Consider the following 24,340-nt stretch of genomic DNA (forward strand, 5'->3'; position numbering starts at 1 on the left):
ACAGCACCCCATCTAATTAACACCGCACCCCATCTAATTAACACCGCGCCCCGTCTAATTAACACCGCACCCCGTCTAATTAACACCGCACCCCGTCTAATTAACACCGCACCCCGTCTAATTAACACCACACCCCGTCTAATTAACACCGCACCCCGTCTAATTAACACCGCACCCCGTCTAATTAACACAGCACCCCATCTAATTAACACCGCACCCCATCTAATTAACACCGCACCCCATCTAATTAACACCACACCCCGTCTAATTAACACCGCACCCCGTCTAATTAACACAGCACCCCGTCTAATTAACACCGCACCCCATCTAATTAACACCGCACCCCATCTAATTAACACCACACCCCATCTAATTAACACCGCACCCCGTCTAATTAACACCGCACCCCGTCTAATTAACACAGCACCCCGTCTAATTAACACCGCACCCCATCTAATTAACACCGCACCCCATCTAATTAACACCACACCCCGTCTAATTAACACCACACCCCGTCTAATTAACACAGCACCCCATCTAATTAACACAGCACCCCGTCTAATTAACACCGCACCCCGTCTAATTAACACCACACCCCATCTAATTAACACAGCACCCCATCTAATTAACACAGCACCCCGTCTAATTAACACCACACCCCGTCTAATTAACACAGCACCCCATCTAATTAACACAGCACCCCATCTAATTAACACCGCACCCCATCTAATTAACACAGCACCCCATCTAATTAACACAGCACCCCATCTAATTAACACCGCGCCCCGTCTAATTAACACAGCGCCCCGTCTAATTAACACCGCACCCCATCTAATTAACACAGCACCCCGTCTAATTAACACCGCACCCCGTCTAATTAACACCGCACCCCATCTAATTAACACCGCACCCCGTCTAATTAACACCGCACCCCATCTAATTAACACCGCACCCCGTCTAATTAACACCGCACCCCATCTAATTAACACCGCACCCCGTCTAATTAACACCGCACCCCATCTAATTAACACAGCACCCCGTCTAATTAACACAGCACCCCGTCTAATTAACACCACACCCCATCTAATTAACACCGCACCCCATCTAATTAACACCGCACCCCATCTAATTAACACAGCACCCCGTCTAATTAACACAGCACCCCGTCTAATTAACACAGCACCCCGTCTAATTAACACCACACCCCATCTAATTAACACCGCACCCCATCTAATTAACACCGCACCCCATCTAATTAACACCGCACCCCATCTAATTAACACAGCACCCCGTCTAATTAACACCACACCCCATCTAATTAACACAGCACCCCATCTAATTAACACAGCACCCCGTCTAATTAACACAGCACCCCATCTAATTAACACCGCACCCCATCTAATTAACACCACACCCCGTCTAATTAACACCGCACCCCATCTAATTAACACCACACCCCGTCTAATTAACACCGCACCCCATCTAATTAACACCGCACCCCATCTAATTAACACCACACCCCGTCTAATTAACACAGCACCCCATCTAATTAACACCGCACCCCATCTAATTAACACCGCACCCCATCTAATTAACACAGCACCCCGTCTAATTAACACAGCACCCCGTCTAATTAACACCACACCCCGTCTAATTAACACCGCACCCCATCTAATTAACACCGCACCCCGTCTAATTAACACAGCACCCCGTCTAATTAACACAGCGCCCCGTCTAATTAACACAGCACCCCGTCTAATTAACACCGCGCCCCGTCTAATTAACACCGCACCCCATCTAATTAACACAGCACCCCATCTAATTAACACCGCACCCCGTCTAATTAACACCGCACCCCGTCTAATTAACACCACACCCCGTCTAATTAACACCGCACCCCATCTAATTAACACAGCACCCCGTCTAATTAACACCGCACCCCGTCTAATTAACACCACACCCCGTCTAATTAACACAGCACCCCATCTAATTAACACCGCACCCCATCTAATTAACACCGCACCCCATCTAATTAACACCGCACCCCATCTAATTAACACAGCACCCCATCTAATTAACACCGCACCCCGTCTAATTAACACTGCACCCCGTCTAATTAACACAGCACCCCATCTAATTAACACAGCACCCCATCTAATTAACACCGCACCCCATCTAATTAACACCGCACCCCATCTAATTAACACAGCACCCCATCTAATTAACACAGCACCCCATCTAATTAACACAGCACCCCATCTAATTAACACCGCACCCCGTCTAATTAACACAGCACCCCATCTAATTAACACCGCACCCCGTCTAATTAACACCACACCCCGTCTAATTAACACCACACCCCATCTAATTAACACAGCACCCCGTCTAATTAACACCGCGCCCCGTCTAATTAACACCGCACCCCGTCTAATTAACACAGCACCCCGTCTAATTAACACCGCACCCCATCTAATTAACACAGCACCCCGTCTAATTAACACAGCACCCCGTCTAATTAACACCGCGCCCCGTCTAATTAACACAGCACCCCGTCTAATTAACACCGCACCCCGTCTAATTAACACCGCACCCCGTCTAATTAACACCACACCCCGTCTAATTAACACCGCACCCCGTCTAATTAACACCGCACCCCGTCTAATTAACACCGCACCCCATCTAATGAACACAGCACCCCATCTAATTAACACCGCACCCCGTCTAATTAACACCACACCCCGTCTAATTAACACCGCACCCCGTCTAATTAACACAGCACCCCGTCTAATTAACACCGCACCCCATCTAATTAACACCGCACCCCATCTAATTAACACCGCACCCCGTCTAATTAACACCACACCCCATCTAATTAACACAGCACCCCATCTAATTAACACCGCACCCCGTCTAATTAACACCGCGCCCCGTCTAATTAACACAGCACCCCATCTAATTAACACAGCACCCCATCTAATTAACACAGCACCCCATCTAATTAACACCGCACCCCGTCTAATTAACACCGCACCCCATCTAATTAACACCGCACCCCGTCTAATTAACACCACACCCCGTCTAATTAACACCACACCCCGTCTAATTAACACCACACCACATCTAATTAACACCACACCCCGTCTAATTAACACAGCACCCCGTCTAATTAACACAGCACCCCGTATAATTAACACCACACCCCGTCTAATTAACACCACACCACATCTAATTAACACCACACCCCGTCTAATTAACACAGCACCCCGTCTAATTAACACCGCACCCCGTCTAATTAACACAGCACCCCGTCTAATTAACACAGCACCCCATCTAATTAACACCGCACCCCATCTAATTAACACCGCGCCCCGTCTAATTAACACCGCGCCCCGTCTAATTAACACAGCACCCCGTCTAATTAACACAGCACCCCATCTAATTAACACAGCACCCCATCTAATTAACACCGCACCCCGTCTAATTAACACCGCACCCCGTCTAATTAACACAGCACCCCGTCTAATTAACACCGCACCCCGTCTAATTAACACAGCACCCCGTCTAATTAACACCACACCCCATCTAATTAACACAGCACCCCGTCTAATTAACACCGCGCCCCGTCTAATTAACACCGCACCCCGTCTAATTAACACAGCACCCCATCTAATTAACACCGCACCCCATCTAATTAACACCGCGCCCCATCTAATTAACACCGCACCCCATCTAATTAACACAGCACCCCATCTAATTAACACCGCACCCCATCTAATTAACACCGCACCCCATCTAATTAACACAGCACCCCATCTAATTAACACCGCACCCCATCTAATTAACACAGCACCCCATCTAATTAACACCGCGCCCCGTCTAATTAACACCACACCCCGTCTAATTAACACAGCACCCCATCTAATTAACACCGCACCCCATCTAATTAACACCGCACCCCATCTAATTAACACCGCACCCCGTCTAATTAACACAGCACCCCATCTAATTAACACCGCACCCCATCTAATTAACACCGCACCCCATCTAATTAACACAGCACCCCATCTAATTAACACCGCACCCCATCTAATTAACACCGCACCCCATCTAATTAACACCGCACCCATCTAATTAACACCGCACCACATCTAATTAACACCGCACCCCATCTAATTAACACTGCACCCCATCTAATTAACACCACACCCCATCTAATTAACACCGCACCCCGTCTAATTAACACCGCACCCCGTCTAATTAACACAGCACCCCATCTAATTAACACTGCACCCCATCTAATTAACACCGCACCCCATCTAATTAACACCACACCCCATCTAATTAACACCGCACCCCGTCTAATTAACACCGCACCCCGTCTAATTAACACAGCACCCCATCTAATTAACACCGCACCCCGTCTAATTAACACAGCACCCCATCTAATTAACACAGCACCCCATCTAATTAACACAGCACCCCATCTAATTAACACAGCACCCCGTCTAATTAACACAGCACCCCATCTAATTAACACCGCACCCCGTCTAATTAACACAGCACCCCATCTAATTAACACAGCACCCCATCTAATTAACACAGCACCCCATCTAATTAACACAGCACCCCGTCTAATTAACACAGCACCCCATCTAATTAACACCGCACCCCATCTAATTAACACCACACCCCATCTAATTAACACCGCACCCCGTCTAATTAACACCGCACCCCGTCTAATTAACACAGCACCCCATCTAATTAACACCGCACCCCATCTAATTAACACCACACCCCATCTAATTAACACCGCACCCCGTCTAATTAACACCGCACCCCGTCTAATTAACACAGCACCCCATCTAATTAACACCGCACCCCGTCTAATTAACACCGCACCCCGTCTAATTAACACAGCACCCCATCTAATTAACACCGCACCCCATCTAATTAACACCACACCCCATCTAATTAACACCGCACCCCGTCTAATTAACACCGCACCCCGTCTAATTAACACAGCACCCCATCTAATTAACACTGCACCCCATCTAATTAACACCACACCCCATCTAATTAACACCGCACCCCGTCTAATTAACACCACACCCCATCTAATTAACACCGCGCCCCGTCTAATTAACACCGCACCCCATCTAATTAACACCGCACCCCATCTAATTAACACCGCACCACATCTAATTAACACCGCACCCCGTCTAATTAACACCACACCACATCTAATTAACACCGCACCCCATCTAATTAACACCGCACCACATCTAATTAACACCGCACCCCATCTAATTAACACCGCACCACATCTAATTAACACCGCACCCCATCTAATTAACACCGCACCACATCTAATTAACACCACACCACATCTAATTAACACCGCACCCCATCTAATTAACACCACACCACATCTAATTAACACCGCACCCCGTCTAATTAACACCGCACCCCATCTAATTAACACCGCACCCCATCTAATTAACACCGCACCCCATCTAATTAACACCGCACCCCGTCTAATTAACACCACACCACATCTAATTAACACCGCACCCCATCTAATTAACACCGCACCCCGTCTAATTAACACAGCACCCCGTCTAATTAACACAGCACCCCGTCTAATTAACACCGCACCCCGTCTAATTAACACCACACCACATCTAATTAACACCGCACCCCATCTAATTAACACCGCACCCCATCTAATTAACACAGCACCCCATCTAATTAACACCACACCCCATCTAATTAACACAGCACCCCGTCTAATTAACACCGCACCCCATCTAATTAACACAGCACCCCATCTAATTAACACCACACCCCATCTAATTAACACAGCACCCCGTCTAATTAACACAGCACCCCGTCTAATTAACACCGCACCCCGTCTAATTAACACCACACCACATCTAATTAACACCGCACCCCATCTAATTAACACCGCACCCCGTCTAATTAACACCACACCCCATCTAATTAACACCACACCACATCTAATTAACACAGCACCCCATCTAATTAACACAGCACCCCGTCTAATTAACACAGCACCCCATCTAATTAACACCACACCCCGTCTAATTAACACAGCACCCCATCTAATTAACACAGCACCCCGTCTAATTAACACCACACCCCATCTAATTAACACCACACCACATCTAATTAACACAGCACCCCATCTAATTAACACCGCACCCCGTCTAATTAACACCACACCCCATCTAATTAACACCACACCACATCTAATTAACACAGCACCCCATCTAATTAACACAGCACCCCGTCTAATTAACACAGCACCCCATCTAATTAACACCACACCCCGTCTAATTAACACAGCACCCCATCTAATTAACACCGCACCCCATCTAATTAACACCGCACCCCGTCTAATTAACACAGCACCCCATCTAATTAACACAGCACCCCATCTAATTAACACCGCACCCCATCTAATTAACACCGCACCCCGTCTAATTAACACCGCACCCCATCTAATTAACACAGCACCCCATCTAATTAACACAGCACCCCATCTAATTAACACCGCACCCCATCTAATTAACACCGCACCCCGTCTAATTAACACCGCACCCCGTCTAATTAACACCGCACCCCATCTAATTAACACAGCACCCCATCTAATTAACACAGCACCCCGTCTAATTAACACCGCACCCCGTCTAATTAACACCGCACCCCATCTAATTAACACCGCACCCCGTCTAATTAACACCACACCCCATCTAATTAACACAGCACCCCATCTAATTAACACAGCACCCCGTCTAATTAACACAGCACCCCGTCTAATTAACACAGCACCCCATCTAATTAACACCACACCCCATCTAATTAACACCACACCCCATCTAATTAACACAGCACCCCATCTAATTAACACCGCACCCCATCTAATTAACACCGCACCCCGTCTAATTAACACCGCGCCCCATCTAATTAACACCACACCCCATCTAATTAACACCGCACCCCATCTAATTAACACCGCACCCCATCTAATTAACACAGCACCCCGTCTAATTAACACAGCACCCCATCTAATTAACACCACACCCCATCTAATTAACACCACACCCCATCTAATTAACACAGCACCCCGTCTAATTAACACCGCACCCCGTCTAATTAACACCGCACCCCATCTAATTAACACCGCACCCCGTCTAATTAACACCGCACCCCGTCTAATTAACACAGCGCCCCATCTAATTAACACCGCACCCCATCTAATTAACACCACACCCCGTCTAATTAACACCACACCCCATCTAATTAACACCACACCCCATCTAATTAACACAGCGCCCCATCTAATTAACACCGCACCCCATCTAATTAACACCACACCCCGTCTAATTAACACCGCACCCCATCTAATTAACACCGCACCCCATCTAATTAACACCGCACCCCATCTAATTAACACCACACCCCGTCTAATTAACACCACACCCCGTCTAATTAACACCGCACCCCATCTAATTAACACCACACCCCGTCTAATTAACACCGCACCCCATCTAATTAACACCGCACCCCATCTAATTAACACCGCACCCCGTCTAATTAACACCGCACCCCATCTAATTAACACCGCACCCCGTCTAATTAACACCGCACCCCATCTAATTAACACAGCACCCCATCTAATTAACACAGCACCCCATCTAATTAACACCGCGCCCCGTCTAATTAACACCGCACCCCATCTAATTAACACAGCACCCCATCTAATTAACACCGTGCCCCGTCTAATTAACACCGCACCCCGTCTAATTAACACCGCACCCCATCTAATTAACACCGCACCCCGTCTAATTAACACAGCACCCCGTCTAATTAACACCGCACCCCATCTAATTAACACAGCACCCCGTCTAATTAACACCGCACCCCATCTAATTAACACCGCACCCCGTCTAATTAACACCGCACCCCGTCTAATTAACACCGCACCCCATCTAATTAACACAGCACCCCATCTAATTAACACAGCACCCCGTCTAATTAACACCGCACCCCATCTAATTAACACCGCACCCCGTCTAATTAACACCGCACCCCGTCTAATTAACACCGCACCCCATCTAATTAACACCGCACCCCATCTAATTAACACCACACCCCGTCTAATTAACACCGCACCCCGTCTAATTAACACCACACCCCATCTAATTAACACCACACCCCGTCTAATTAACACCGCACCCCGTCTAATTAACACAGCACCCCATCTAATTAACACAGCACCCCGTCTAATTAACACCGCACCCCGTCTAATTAACACCGCACCCCGTCTAATTAACACCGCACCCCATCTAATTAACACCACACCCCGTCTAATTAACACCGCACCCCATCTAATTAACACCACACCCCATCTAATTAACACCACACCCCGTCTAATTAACACCGCACCCCGTCTAATTAACACCGCACCCCATCTAATTAACACCGCACCCCGTCTAATTAACACCACACCCCGTCTAATTAACACCACGCCCCGTCTAATTAACACCGCACCCCATCTAATTAACACCGCACCCCATCTAATTAACACCACACCCCGTCTAATTAACACCGCACCCCGTCTAATTAACACCACACCCCGTCTAATTAACACCACGCCCCATCTAATTAACACCGCACCCCATCTAATTAACACCACACCCCGTCTAATTAACACCACACCCCGTCTAATTAACACCGCACCCCATCTAATTAACACCGCACCCCGTCTAATTAACACCGCACCCCATCTAATTAACACCGCACCCCATCTAATTAACACCGCACCCCGTCTAATTAACACCGCACCCCATCTAATTAACACCACACCCCGTCTAATTAACACCGCACCCCATCTAATTAACACCGCACCCCATCTAATTAACACAGCACCCCATCTAATTAACACCGCACCCCATCTAATTAACACCGCACCCCATCTAATTAACACCACACCCCATCTAATTAACACCACACCCCGTCTAATTAACACCACACCCCGTCTAATTAACACCGCACCCCATCTAATTAACACCACACCCCGTCTAATTAACACAGCACCCCGTCTAATTAACACCGCACCCCGTCTAATTAACACAGCACCCCGTCTAATTAACACCGCACCCCGTCTAATTAACACCGCGCCCCATCTAATTAACACCGCACCCCATCTAATTAACACCGCACCCCATCTAATTAACACCGCACCCCGTCTAATTAACACAGCGCCCCGTCTAATTAACACCGCACCCCGTCTAATTAACACAGCACCCCGTCTAATTAACACCGCACCCCGTCTAATTAACACTGCACCCCATCTAATTAACACCGCACCCCATCTAATTAACACAGCACCCCGTCTAATTAACACAGCACCCCGTCTAATTAACACCGCACCCCGTCTAATTAACACCGCACCCCATCTAATTAACACAGCACCCCGTCTAATTAACACCGCACCCCGTCTAATTAACACAGCACCCCGTCTAATTAACACCGCACCCCGTCTAATTAACACCGCACCCCATCTAATTAACACAGCACCCCCTCTAATTAACACCGCACCCCGTCTAATTAACACAGCGCCCCGTCTAATTAACACCGCACCCCATCTAATTAACACCACACCCCATCTAATTAACACCGCACCCCATCTAATTAACACCACACCCCATCTAATTAACACCGCGCCCCATCTAATTAACACCGCGCCCCGTCTAATTAACACAGCACCCCATCTAATTAACACCACACCCCATCTAATTAACACCGCACCCCGTCTAATTAACACAGCACTCCATCTAATTAACACCGCGCCCCGTCTAATTAACACCGCGCCCCATCTAATTAACACAGCACCCCGTCTAATTAACACCGCGCCCCATCTAATTAACACCGCGCCCCGTCTAATTAACACAGCACCCCGTCTAATTAACACCGCACCCCATCTAATTAACACCGCACCCCGTCTAATTAACACCGCGCCCCGTCTAATTAACACCGCACCCCGTCTAATTAACACCGCACCCCGTCTAATTAACACCGCACCCCATCTAATTAACACCGCACCCCATCTAATTAACACAGCACCCCGTCTAATTAACACAGCACCCCATCTAATTAACACCACACCCCATCTAATTAACACAGCGCCCCGTCTAATTAACACCGCACCCCGTCTAATTAACACAGCACCCCATCTAATTAACACCGCACCCCATCTAATTAACACCGCGCCCCGTCTAATTAACACAGCACCCCGTCTAATTAACACTGCACCCCATCTAATTAACACAGCACCCCGTCTAATTAACACTGCACCCCATCTAATTAACACCGCACCCCGTCTAATTAACACCACACCCCATCTAATTAACACAGCACCCCGTCTAATTAACACTGCACCCCATCTAATTAACACAGCACCCCGTCTAATTAACACTGCACCCCATCTAATTAACACAGCACCCCGTCTAATTAACACAGCACCCCATCTAATTAACACAGCACCCCGTCTAATTAACACCGCGCCCCATCTAATTAACACTGCACCCCATCTAATTAACACAGCACCCCGTCTAATTAACACCACACCCCGTCTAATTAACACAGCGCCCCGTCTAATTAACACAGCACCCCATCTAATTAACACCGCACCCCATCTAATTAACACCGCGCCCCATCTAATTAACACCGCGCCCCGTCTAATTAACACCGCGCCCCATCTAATTAACACCGCGCCCCGTCTAATTAACACCGCACCCCGTCTAATTAACACCGCACCCCGTCTAATTAACACCACACCCCATCTAATTAACACCGCACCCCATCTAATTAACACCGCACCCCATCTAATTAACACAGCACCCCATCTAATTAACACCGCACCCCATCTAATTAACACAGCACCCCGTCTAATTAACACAGCACCCCATCTAATTAACACCACACCCCATCTAATTAACACAGCGCCCCGTCTAATTAACACCGCACCCCGTCTAATTAACACAGCACCCCATCTAATTAACACCGCACCCCATCTAATTAACACCGCGCCCCGTCTAATTAACACAGCACCCCGTCTAATTAACACTGCACCCCATCTAATTAACACAGCACCCCGTCTAATTAACACTGCACCCCATCTAATTAACACAGCACCCCGTCTAATTAACACCGCGCCCCATCTAATTAACACTGCACCCCATCTAATTAACACAGCACCCCGTCTAATTAACACAGCACCCCATCTAATTAACACAGCACCCCATCTAATTAACACAGCACCCCATCTAATTAACACCGCGCCCCGTCTAATTAACACCGCACCCCATCTAATTAACACCGCGCCCCGTCTAATTAACACCGCACCCCATCTAATTAACACCGCGCCCCGTCTAATTAACACCACACCCCATCTAATTAACACCACACCCCATCTAATTAACACCGCACCCCATCTAATTAACACCGCACCCCATCTAATTAACACAGCACCCCGTCTAATTAACACAGCACCCCATCTAATTAACACCGCACCCCATCTAATTAACACCACACCCCATCTAATTAACACCACACCCCATCTAATTAACACAGCACCCCATCTAATTAACACAGCACCCCATCTAATTAACACCGCACCCCGTCTAATTAACACAGCACCCCATCTAATTAACACCGCACCCCATCTAATTAACACCGCGCCCCGTCTAATTAACACAGCACCCCGTCTAATTAACACTGCACCCCATCTAATTAACACAGCACCCCGTCTAATTAACACTGCACCCCATCTAATTAACACAGCACCCCGTCTAATTAACACCGCGCCCCATCTAATTAACACTGCACCCCATCTAATTAACACAGCACCCCGTCTAATTAACACCACACCCCGTCTAATTAACACAGCGCCCCGTCTAATTAACACAGCACCCCATCTAATTAACACCGCACCCCATCTAATTAACACCGCGCCCCATCTAATTAACACCGCGCCCCGTCTAATTAACACCGCGCCCCATCTAATTAACACCGCGCCCCGTCTAATTAACACCGCACCCCGTCTAATTAACACAGCACCCCATCTAATTAACACCGCACCCCATCTAATTAACACCGCGCCCCATCTAATTAACACCGCGCCCCGTCTAATTAACACCGCGCCCCATCTAATTAACACCGCGCCCCGTCTAATTAACACCGCACCCCGTCTAATTAACACCGCACCCCGTCTAATTAACACAGCACCCCGTCTAATTAACACCACACCCCATCTAATTAACACAGCACCCCATCTAATTAACACCGCACCCCATCTAATTAACACAGCACCCCGTCTAATTAACACAGCACCCCATCTAATTAACACCGCGCCCCATCTAATTAACACAGCGCCCCGTCTAATTAACACCGCACCCCGTCTAATTAACACAGCACCCCATCTAATTAACACCGCACCCCATCTAATTAACACCGCGCCCCGTCTAATTAACACAGCACCCCGTCTAATTAACACTGCACCCCATCTAATTAACACAGCACCCCGTCTAATTAACACTGCACCCCATCTAATTAACACAGCACCCCGTCTAATTAACACCGCGCCCCATCTAATTAACACTGCACCCCATCTAATTAACACAGCACCCCGTCTAATTAACACAGCACCCCATCTAATTAACACAGCACCCCATCTAATTAACACAGCACCCCATCTAATTAACACCGCGCCCCGTCTAATTAACACCGCACCCCATCTAATTAACACCGCGCCCCGTCTAATTAACACCGCACCCCATCTAATTAACACCGCGCCCCGTCTAATTAACACCACACCCCATCTAATTAACACCACACCCCATCTAATTAACACCGCACCCCATCTAATTAACACCGCACCCCATCTAATTAACACAGCACCCCGTCTAATTAACACAGCACCCCATCTAATTAACACCGCACCCCATCTAATTAACACCACACCCCATCTAATTAACACCACACCCCATCTAATTAACACAGCACCCCATCTAATTAACACAGCACCCCATCTAATTAACACCGCGCCCCATCTAATTAACACCACACCCCGTCTAATTAACACCACACCCCATCTAATTAACACAGCACCCCATCTAATTAACACCGCGCCCCGTCTAATTAACACCACACCCCGTCTAATTAACACCACACCCCATCTAATTAACACAGCACCCCATCTAATTAACACAGCACCCCATCTAATTAACACCGCGCCCCATCTAATTAACACCGCGCCCCGTCTAATTAACGCCGCACCCCATCTAATTAACACCGCGCCCCGTCTAATTAACACGGCGCCCCGTCTAATTAACACCGCGCCCCGTCTAATTAAGCCCCAGTACAGGCACTCCTACTGTAGTCTCTCAGTCTGATTGTACCCAGTGCAGGCACTCCGACTGCAGTCTCTCAGTCTGACTGTACCCAGTACAGACATTCCGACTGCAGTCTCTCAGTCTGACTGTACCCAGTACAGGCACTCCGACTGCAGTCTCTCAGTCTGACTGTACCCAGTACAGGCACTCCTACTGCAGTCTCTCAGTCTGACTGTACCCAGTACAGGCACTCTGACTGCAGTCTCTCAGTCCGACTGTACCCAGTACAGGCACTCCTGGTGCAGTCGCTCAGTCTGACTGTACCCAGTACAGGCACTCCTGGTGCAGTCGCTCAGTCTGACTGTACCCAGTACAGGCACTCCTAGTGCAGTCTCCCAGTCCGACTGTACCCAGTACAGGCACTCCTAGTGCAGTCTCTCAGTCTGACTGTACCCAGTACAGGCACTCCTAGTGCAGTCTCTCAGTCCGACTGTACCCAGTACAGGCACTCTGACTGCAGTCTCTCAGTCCGACTGTACCCAGTACAGACACTCCTAGTGCAGTCTCCCAGTCCGACTGTACCCAGTACAGGCACTCTGACTGCAGTCTCTCAGTCCGACTGTACCCAGTACATGCACTCTGACTGCAGTCTCTCAGTCCGACTGTACCCAGTACATGCACTCTGACTGCAGTCTCTCAGTCCGACTGTACCCAGTACAGGCACTCCTGGTGCAGTCGCTCAGTCTAACTGTACCCAGTACAGGCACTCCTAGTGCAGCCTCCCAGTCCGACTGTACCCAGTACAGGCACTCCTAGTGCAGTCATTCAGTCTGACTGTACCCAGTACAGAAACTCCACCTTAAATGTTACAGTGTGACCGTATTTGTCACCCAGTGCACTAATACCCAATACAGGCTCACAGTGTCACTATACCCAGTACAGGAAACCCTGCCCCAATCTCTCAGTCCGATGTCACACAGTACAGGAACTCTGTGAATATATCGGTCACATAAATTCCCACAACAGTCTTACTGGCTGACTGTATCCAGTACACAAATAGGCAATTCCACCTCACACTCTGATTGCTCCCATTACAGCAGTTCCCACTTGAGTCTCTCAGTCCGACGGTAACCAGTACAGGCACTCCGACTGCAATCTCTCAGTCTGACTGTACCCAATACAGGCACTCCTAGTGCAATTGCTCAGTCAGACTGTACCCAGTACAGGCACTCCTCGTGCAGTTGCTCAGTCAGACTGTACCCAGTACAGGCATTCCTAGTGCAGTCTCTCAGTCCGACTGTACCCAGTACAGGGACTCCTAGTGCAGTCTCTCAGTCCGACTGTACCCAGTACAGACACTCCTAGTGCAGTCTCTCAGTCCGACTGTACCCAGTACAGGCACTCCTACTGCAGTCTCTCAGTCCGACTGTACCCAGTACAGGCACTACAAATGCAGTCTCTCTGTTCGACTGTACACAGTACAGGCACTCCTAGTGCATTCACTCAGTCAGACTGTACCCAGTACAGGCACTCCTAGTGCAGTCTCTCAGTCCGACTATACCCAGTACAGACACTCCTACTGCAGACTCTCAGTCCGACTGTACCCAGTACAGGCACTCCTAATGCAGTCTCTCAGTCCGACTGTATCCAGCACAGGCACTCCGATCGCAGTCTCTTAGTCCGACTGTACCCAGTACAGGCACTCCTCGTGCAGTCGCTCAGTCCGACTGTACCCAGTACAGGCACTCCTACTGCAGTCTCTCAGTCTGACTGTACCCAGTACAGGCACTCTGACTGCAGTCTCTCCGTCCGACTGTACCCAGTACAGGCACTCTGACTGCAGTCTCTCAGTCCGACTGTACCCAGTACAGGCTCTCCTAGTACAGTCTCTCTGTTCGACTGTACCCAGTACAGGCACTCCTGGTGCAGTCGCTCAGTCTGACTGTACCCAGTACAGGCACTCCTGGTGCAGTCGCTCAGTCTGACTGTGCCCAGTACAGGCACTCCAATGCAGTCTCCCAGTCCGATTGTACCCAGTACAGGCACTCCTAGTGCAGTCTCTCAGTCTGACTGTACCCAGTACAGGCACTCCGACTGCAGTCTCTCAGTCTGACTGTACCCAGTACAGGCACTCCTACTGCAGTCTCTCAGTCTGACTGTACCCAGTACAGGCACTCCGACTGCAGTCTCTCAGTCCGACTGTACCCAGTACAGGCCCTCCTAGTACAGTCTCTCTGTTCGACTGTACCCAGTACAGGCACTCCTGGTGCAGTCGCTCAGTCTGACTGTACCCAGTACAGGCACTCCTGGTGCAGTCGCTCAGTCTGACTGTACCCAGTACAGGCACTCCTAGTGCAGTCTCCCAGTCCGATTTTACCCAGTACAGGCACTCCTAGTGCAGTCTCTCAGTCTGACTGTACCCAGTACAGGCACTCCTACTGCAGTCTCTCAGTCTGACTGTACCCAGTGCAGGCACTCTGACTGCAGTCTCTCAGTCCGACTGTACCCAGTACAGGCACTCTGACTGCAGTCTCTCAGTCCGACTGTACCCAGTACAGGCCCTCCTACTGCAGTCTCTCAGTCTGACTGTACCCAGTACAGGCACTCCGACTGCAGTCTCTCAGTCCGACTGTACCCAGTACATGCACTCTGACTGCAGTCTCTCAGTCCAACTGTACCCAGTACAGGCACTCCTGGTGCAGTCGCTCAGTCTAACTGTACCCAGTACAGGCACTCCTAGTGCAGTCTCCCAGTCCGACTGTACCCAGTACAGGCACTCCTAGTGCACTCACTCAGTCTGACTGTACCCAGTACAGAAACTCCACCTTAAATGTTACAGTGTGACCGTATTTGTCACCCAGTGCACTAATACCCAATACAGGCTCACAGTGTCACTATACCCAGTACAGGAAACCCTGCCCCAATCTCTCAGTCCAATGTCACACAGTACAGGAACTCTGTGAATATATCTGTCACATAAATTCCCACAACAGTCTTACTGGCTGACTGTATCCAGTACACAAATAGGCAATTCCACCTCACACTCTGATTGCTCCCATTACAGCAGTTCCCACTTGAGTCTCTCAGTCCGACGGTAACCAGTACAGGCACTCCGACTGCAGTCTCTCAGTCAGACTGTACCCAGTACAGGCACTCCTCGTGCAGTCGCTCAGTCCGACTGTACCCAGTACAGGCATTCCTAGTGCAGTCTCTCAGTCCGACTGTACCCAGTACAGGGACTCCTAGTGCAGTCTCTCAGTCCGACTGTACCCAGTACAGACACTCCTAGTGCAGTCTCTCAGTCCGACTGTACCCAGTACAGGCACTCCTACTGCAGTCTCTCAGTCCGACTGTACCCAGTACAGGCACTACAAATGCAGTCTCTCTGTTCGACTGTACACAGTACAGGCACTCCTAGTGCAGTCACTCAGTCAGACTGTACCCAGTACAGGCACTCCTAGTGCAGTCTCTCAGTCCGATTATACCCAGTACAGACACTCCTACTGCAGTCTCTGAGTCCGACTGTACCCAGTACAGGCACTTCTAATGCAGTCTCTCAGTCCGACTGTACCCAGTACAGGCACTCCTCGTGCAGTCTCCCAGTCCGACTGTACCCAGTACTGGCACTCCTAGTGCAGTCTCCCAGTCTGACTGTACCCAGTACAGGCACTCTGACTGCAGTCTCTCAGTCCGACTGTACCCAGTACAGGCACTCTGACTGCAGTCTCTCAGTCCGACTGTACCCAGTACAGGCACTCCGATCGCAGTCTCTTAGTCCGACTGTACCCAGTACAGGCACTCCTCGTGCAGTCGCTCAGTCTGACTGTACCCCGTACAGGCACTCCGAGTGCAGTCTCTCAGTCTGACTGTACCCAGTACAGGGACTCCTAGTGCAGTCTCTCAGTCCGACTGTACCCCATACAGGCACTCCTACTGCAGTCTCTCAGTCCGACTGTACCTAGTACAGGCACTCCTAATGCAGTCTCTTAGTCCGACTGTACCCAGTACAGGCACTCCTCGTGCAGTCGCTCAGTCCGACTGTACCCTGTACAGGCACTCCGAGTGCAGTCTCTCAGTCTGACTGTACCCAGTACAGGCACTCCTAGTGCAGTCTCTCAGTCCGACTGTACCCTGTACAGGCCCTCCTACTGCAGTCTCTCAGTCTGACTGTACCCAGTACAGGCACTCCGACTGCAGTCTCTCAGTCCGACTACTCAGTACAGGCACTCTGACTGCAGTCTCTCAGTCCGACTGTACCCAGTACAGGCACTCCTGGTGCAGTCGCTGAGTCTAACTGTACCCAGTACAGGCACTCCTGGTGCAGTCACTCAGTCTGATTGTACCCAGTACAGGCATTCCTAGTGCAGTCTCCCAGTCCAACTGTACCCAGTACAGGCACTCCTAGTGCAGTCACTCTGTCTGACTGTACCCAGTACAGAAACTCCACCTTAAATGTTACAGAGTGACCGTATTTGTCACCTAGTGCACTAATACCCAATACAGGCTCACAGTGTCACTATACCCAGTACAGGAAACCCTGCCCCAATCTCTCAGTCCGATGTCACTCAGTACAGGAACTCTGTGAATATATCTGTCACATAAATTCCCACAACAGTCTTACTGGCTGACTGTATCCAGTACACAAATAGGCAATTCCACCTCACACTCTGATTGCTCCCATTACAGCAGTTCCCACTTGAGTCTCTCAGTCCGACGGAGCCAGTACAGGCACTCCGGCTGCAGTCTCTCAGTCTGACTGTACCCAATACAGGCACTCCTAGTGCAGTCTCTCAGTCCGACTGTACCCAGTACAGGCATTCCTACTGCAGTCTCTCAGTCCGACTGTACCCAGTACAGGCACTCCTACTGCAGTCTCTCAGTCCGACTGTACCCAGTACAAGCACTACAAATGCAGTCTCTCTGTTCGACTGTACACAGTACAGGCACTCCTAGTGCAGTCACTCAGTCAGATTGTACCCAGTACAGGCACTCCTAGTGCAGTCTCTCAGTCCGACTATACCCTGTACAGACACTCCTACTGCAGTCTCTCAGTCCGACTGTACCCAGTACAGGCACTCCTAATGCAGTCTCTCAGTCCGACTGTACCCAGTACAGGCACTCCTCGTGCAGTCGCTCAGTCCGACTGTACCCCGTACAGGCACTCCTTGTGCAGTCGCTCAGTCCGACTGTACCCAGTACAGGCACTCCGAGTGCAGTCTCTCAGTCCGACTATACCCTGTACAGACACTCCTACTGCAGTCTCTCAGTCCGACTGTACCCAGTACAGGCACTCCTAATGCAGTCTCTTAGTCCGACTGTACCCAGTACAGGCACTCCTCGTGCAGTCGCTCAGTCCGATTGTACCCCGTACAGGCACTCCGAGTGCAGTCTCTCAGTCTGACTGTACCCAGTACAGGGACTCCTAGTGCAGTCTCTCAGTCCAACTGTACCAAGTACAGGCACTCCTAGTGCAGTCTCTCAGTCCAACTGTACCCAGTACAGGCACTCCTGCTTCAATATCTTACTCTAACTGCATCAACTGCAGGAACTTCCACTGAGCCTCTTGGTCTGACTGTACCTGACAATGGAACTCCCACTCTATCTCACACTGACTATATCTAGCATAGGCAATTTCCAATTCAGCTTCACCGTAAAGCTACCCAGTACCTCTCTGTTTATCTCGCAGGATTTGTAAAGTACAGGAGTTGTGAGCGCTTGTTTCCAATTCTCACTCTGGTATGTTGCTGTTCATCTTGGGGGCAAATGCCAGAACAGTAAAATTGGAACATTGGAACAAATGGTTCAATCCAAAAATGGACCATACTTGAGGCACTGACATGCTGGGTGACACGAGGGCAGGTTATCACATGTGATCTTGAACTAGCTGGGACCAGCATGTCTATTAATGGGGTACGTGGGAGGGATGACCATGGGTTGTGGTGAAGGTCCGCTCCGACACATCGCGCAGACACCTCACAATCACATACTGATCGCGCCTTTTCTGTCCTTTTCCAGTTCACTTCTGCTCCTACAGGGAACGGTTCATGAACCTCTACTGCCGGGTGTCAGCACTGCTGGAGTTAGACTCGCTCATTTCCCAGCAGGCCTTGAGGGAGGCCATTTCTGATGAAGAGCTTCTCTCAGCTAAACAGAGGCACAAGGAAGTGTCGGAATCAGTGCAGGTAGGAACTGGCAGTGTGTTCACTTGGCACGTATAAACTCCCGAATCCCTCGATCAGATTCCAGCCTGTAACTCACTCCCGGGGATCTGTTATTCTATATATAAACTCCCGAATACCTCGATCAGATTCCAGCCTGTAACTCACTCCCGGGTATCTGTTATTCTATATATAAACCCCCCGAACCCCTCGATTAGATTCCAGCCTGTAACTCACTCCCGGGTATCTGTTATTCTATATATAAACCCCCCGAACCCCTCGATTAGACTCCAGCCTGTAACTCACTCCCGGGGATCTGTTATTCTATATATAAACCCCCTGAACCCCTCGATTAGATTCCAGCCTGTAACTCACTCCCGGGTATCTGTTATTCTATATATAAACCCCCCGAACCCCTCGATTAGATTCCAGCCTGTAACTCACTCCCGGGGATCTGTTATTCTATATATAAACCCCCCGAACCCCTCGATTAGATTCCAGCCTGTAACTCACTCCCGGGGATCTGTTATTCTATATATAAACCCCCCGAACCCCTCGATTAGATTCCAGCCTGTAACTCACCCTCGGGTATCTGTTATTCTATATATAAACCCCCCGAACCCCTCGATTAGATTCCAGCCTGTAACTCACTCCCGGGGATCTGTTATTCTATATATAAACCCCCCGAACCCCTCGAAAAGATTCCAGCCTGTAATTCACTCCCGGGTATCCGTTATTCTATATATAAACCCCCCCGAAACCCCCGATTAGATTTCAGCCTGTAACTAACTCCCGGGTATCCATTATTCTATATATAAAACCCCCGAACCCCTTGATTAGATTCCAGCCTGTAACTCACTCCCGGGGATCTGTTATTCTATATATAAATCCCCCGAACCCCTCGATTAGATTCCAGCCTGTAACTCACTCCCGGGGATCTGTTATTCTATATATAAACCCCCCGAACCCCTCGATTAGATTCCAGCCTGTAACTCACTCCCGGGTATCCATTATTCTATATATAAACCCCCCAAACCCCTCGATTAGATTCCAGCCTGTAACTCACTCCCGGGTATCTGTTATTCTATATATAAACCCCCCGAATCCCTCGATTAGATTCCAGCCTGTAACTCACTCCCGGGGATCTGTTATTCTATATATAAACCCCCCCCCGAACCCCTCGATTAGATTCCAGCCTGTAACTCACTCCCGGGTATCTGTTATTCTATATATAAACCCCCCGAACCCCTCGATTAGATTCCAGCCTGTAACTCACTCCCGGGTATCTGTTATTCTATATATAAACCCCCCCGAAACCCCTCGATTAGATTCCAGCCTGTAACTCACTCCCGGGGATCTGTTATTCTAAATATAAACCCCCCCGAGCCCCTCGATTAGTTTCAGCCTGTAACTCACTCCCAGGGATCTGTTATTCTATATATAAACCCCCCGAACCCCTCGATTAGATTCCAGCCTGTAACTCACTCCCGGGGATCTGTTATTCTATATATAAACCCCCTGAACCCCTCGATTAGATTCGAGCCTGTAACTCACTCCCGGGTATCCGTTATTCTAAATATAAACCCCCCCGAGACCCTCGATTAATTTCAGCCTGTAACTCACTCCCAGGGATCTGTTATTCTATATATAAAACCCCCGAACCCCTCAATTAGATTCCAGCCTGTAACTCACTCCCGGGTATCTGTTATTCTATATATAAACCCCCCGAACCCCTCGATTAGATTTCAGCCTGTAACTCACTCCCGGGGATCTGTTATTCTATATATAAAACCCCCGAACCCCTCAATTAGATTCCAGCCTGTAACTCACTCCCGGGGATCTGTTATTCTATATATAAACCCCCCGAACCCCTCGATTAGATTCCAGCCTGTAACTCACTCCCGGGTTTCTGTTATTCTATATATAAACCCCCCGAACCCCTCGATTAAATTCCAGCCTGTAACTCACTCCTGGGTTTCTGTTATTTTATATATAACACCCCAAACCCCTTGATTAGATTACATAAGAACATAAGAAATAGAAGCAGGAGTAGGCCATTCGGCCCCTCGATCCTGCTCCACCATTCAGTAAAATCATGGCTGATCTTCTACCTCATCTCCACTTTCCTGCACTATCCCCATATCCCTTGATTCACTTAATATCCGAAAATCTATTGATCTCTGTCTTGAATATACTCAACCACTGAGTCTCCACAGCCCCCTGGGTTAGAGAATTCCAAAGATTCACAATCTTCTGAGTGAAGAAATTTCTCCTCATCTCAGTCCTAAATGGCCGACCCCTTATTCTGAGACTGTGACCCCTGGTTCTAGACTCTCCAGCCAGGGGAAACATCCTCCCTGCATCTACCCTGTCAATCCCTGTAAGAATTTTGTATGTTTCAATGAGATCACCTCTCATTCTTCTAAACTCCAGAGAATTCAGGCCTAGTCTACTCAATCTCTCCTCATAGGACAATCCCCCCATCCCAGGAACCAGTCTGGTGAACCTTCGTTGCACTCCCTCTATGGCAAGTATATCCTTCCTTAGGTAAGGAGACCAAAACTGTGCACAATACTCCAGGTGTGGTCTCACCAGGGCCCTATATAATTGTAGTAAGACGTCTTTACTCTTATACTCAAATCTCTTGTAATAAAGGCCAACATACCATTTGCTTTCCTAATTGCTTGCTGTACCTGCATGTTAACTTTCAGTGATTCATGTACAAGGACACCCAGGTCCCTCTGAACACCAACATTTCCCAATCTCTCACCATTTAAAAAATACTCTGCTTTCCTATATTTCCTACCAAAGTGGATAACTTCACATTTACATAGGATTACATACAATTACCTCGGATATACGGCACAGAAACAGGCCATTCGGTCCAACCAGTCCATGCCGGTGTTTATGCTCCACTCGAGCCTCCTCCCGTCTTTCCTCATCTAAATCTGTCAGCATAACCCTCTATTCCCTTCTCCCTCATATGCTTGTCCAGCCTCCCCTTAAATGCATCGATACTATTCGCTTCAACCACTCCCTGTGGTAGTTGTTGTGTATGTAACCTGTTCCACCTTAAGAGAGCTTAAGCCTGTTCCACCTTAAGAGATGTACTACTTTCTCAGGCTGCTGTAGACGTAATACCGGGGGTGAACACACCGGTATATAAGCACTGTGCAGTAATCTTGTATTCAGTATAGTCCCTACCTCCAACCAGTAAAGACCTGTTTTTATTGTTACTCATTAGTCTGTTTTAATTAACTAAATAATTCACAGACTTAACACTGGCGACGAGTCAGGTTCTTACCCTGCGGCAGTTATTCCACGGCGGTTGAAGAGAGGTTTCAAACCTCACCACTCACCACCCCACTGGAAGTGACAGGCATTAGGACCCTGAAGCCTCCATCAGCTTGTGAACCGGAGTAGAAGACAGGACTGGGGAAGAGAGAGGTACAGGGCGATAGCGATCGGCAGATAAGGGCCGGGCCGCTTTCAAGTGCGAGGCGCAGCCGGGCCATCGATCGCATCCGCTGATAAGGGCCGCACTCGGGGGCTGAAGGGAGACGGCGTCGGGGGACGGGTGAAGACCGCCAAGCGCGGGAAAACCGCCATTTTGTGGGCGGAGGACGACGGCAAGAGCGGGAAGCCGCCATCTTTGATAACAAGTAAAGAAAATAAAATCTGAGAAATTGCAAATCTACAATGCCTAAACATGGGAATATTAGCACCTTTGATAGTGACCTCGAAGATTGGGCCATATATGTTGAAAGAGTAAAAAATTATTGTAAGGCCAATAAAATTCGTGACCAAGATAAAGCTCTAACATTATTAAATTTAATGGGTGCGAAGACATACGGGCAATTGAAACACCTGTTATCACCAGATGAACCGGCGGATAAGACGTTCGATGAGATTGTTACTGTCCTGAAAGATCATCTAAACCCCACGCCGCTGATGCTAGCGGAACAATTTAAATTTTACAACAGAAGGCAGCTACAGCATGAAAGCAATGCTGAATATTTGCTGGAATTGCGTAAATTAGCGAAATATTGCCAGTTTGGAACGGGACTGACAGAGGCACTTCGAGACAAATTTGTGTGTGGTTTATTTAAACAGGATACACAAAAGCGACTGCTCGAGGAGAATGAGCTGACGCTTGAGAAGGCGGTCACTATGGCAGCAGCACACGAAGCCGCAGCGAGAGGCACGGCAGTAATGCAGCTACGGTCACCGGAGCTCAGTGCACACAAATTGGGTGTGTGTTCTGGCAAATGTTATTGTTGTGGAAAGACAACGCATGATCAGAACCAGTGTTGGTTTAAAAACCAAGAATGTAGAACTTGTGGTAGGCTTGGACATATAGCTAGAGTATGCAGGTCAGCGAAGAAGACCAGCAACAAGAAGTCACCGCAAGGGAAATACGCAAAGGTACACAAGGTGGCCGAACAGGAGTCCGATTCAGACGCAAGCAGTATTGAACTGGCTAGCTTAAGGGTACTCAACGTTGGTAAGGGTGCAGACCTCCAGACAATTTGGGTTACTCTTCAGATAGAAGGAGTCCAAGTAAAAATGGAATTGGACACTGGATCGGCATTGTCGGTCATGAATAAGAAAGATTACAGAAGGTTATTCCAACATATTCCCCTACAGGATACGGAGATTATATTGACAACCTACACGGGGCAGAGAGTGTACCCCATCGGGACAATAAAGGTTGCAGTGGCCAACAAGGGCGAAGGAAGTCAAATAATGGACTTATATGTGCTA

At 48.7% G+C, this 24,340-nt stretch overlaps 1 protein-coding gene across 1 annotated transcript in view; it reads left to right on the plus strand.

Moving 5' to 3' along the window:
* Positions 1–24,340, plus strand: part of ankfn1a (ankyrin repeat and fibronectin type III domain containing 1a) — a 194,364-nt gene that overhangs the window by 154,688 nt on the left and 15,336 nt on the right. The window contains exon 15 of the mRNA XM_085964026.1: positions 19,434–19,600. Within this exon, the coding sequence (XP_085820152.1) occupies positions 19,434–19,600 (167 nt within the window). The remainder of the gene's footprint in view (positions 1–19,433; positions 19,601–24,340) is intronic.

Source organism: Somniosus microcephalus, chromosome 21 (assembly GCF_052327205.1).
Source record: "Somniosus microcephalus isolate GS21.2 chromosome 21, FLI_Smic_1.0, whole genome shotgun sequence".
Classification (NCBI taxonomy): domain Eukaryota; kingdom Metazoa; phylum Chordata; class Chondrichthyes; order Squaliformes; family Somniosidae; genus Somniosus; species Somniosus microcephalus.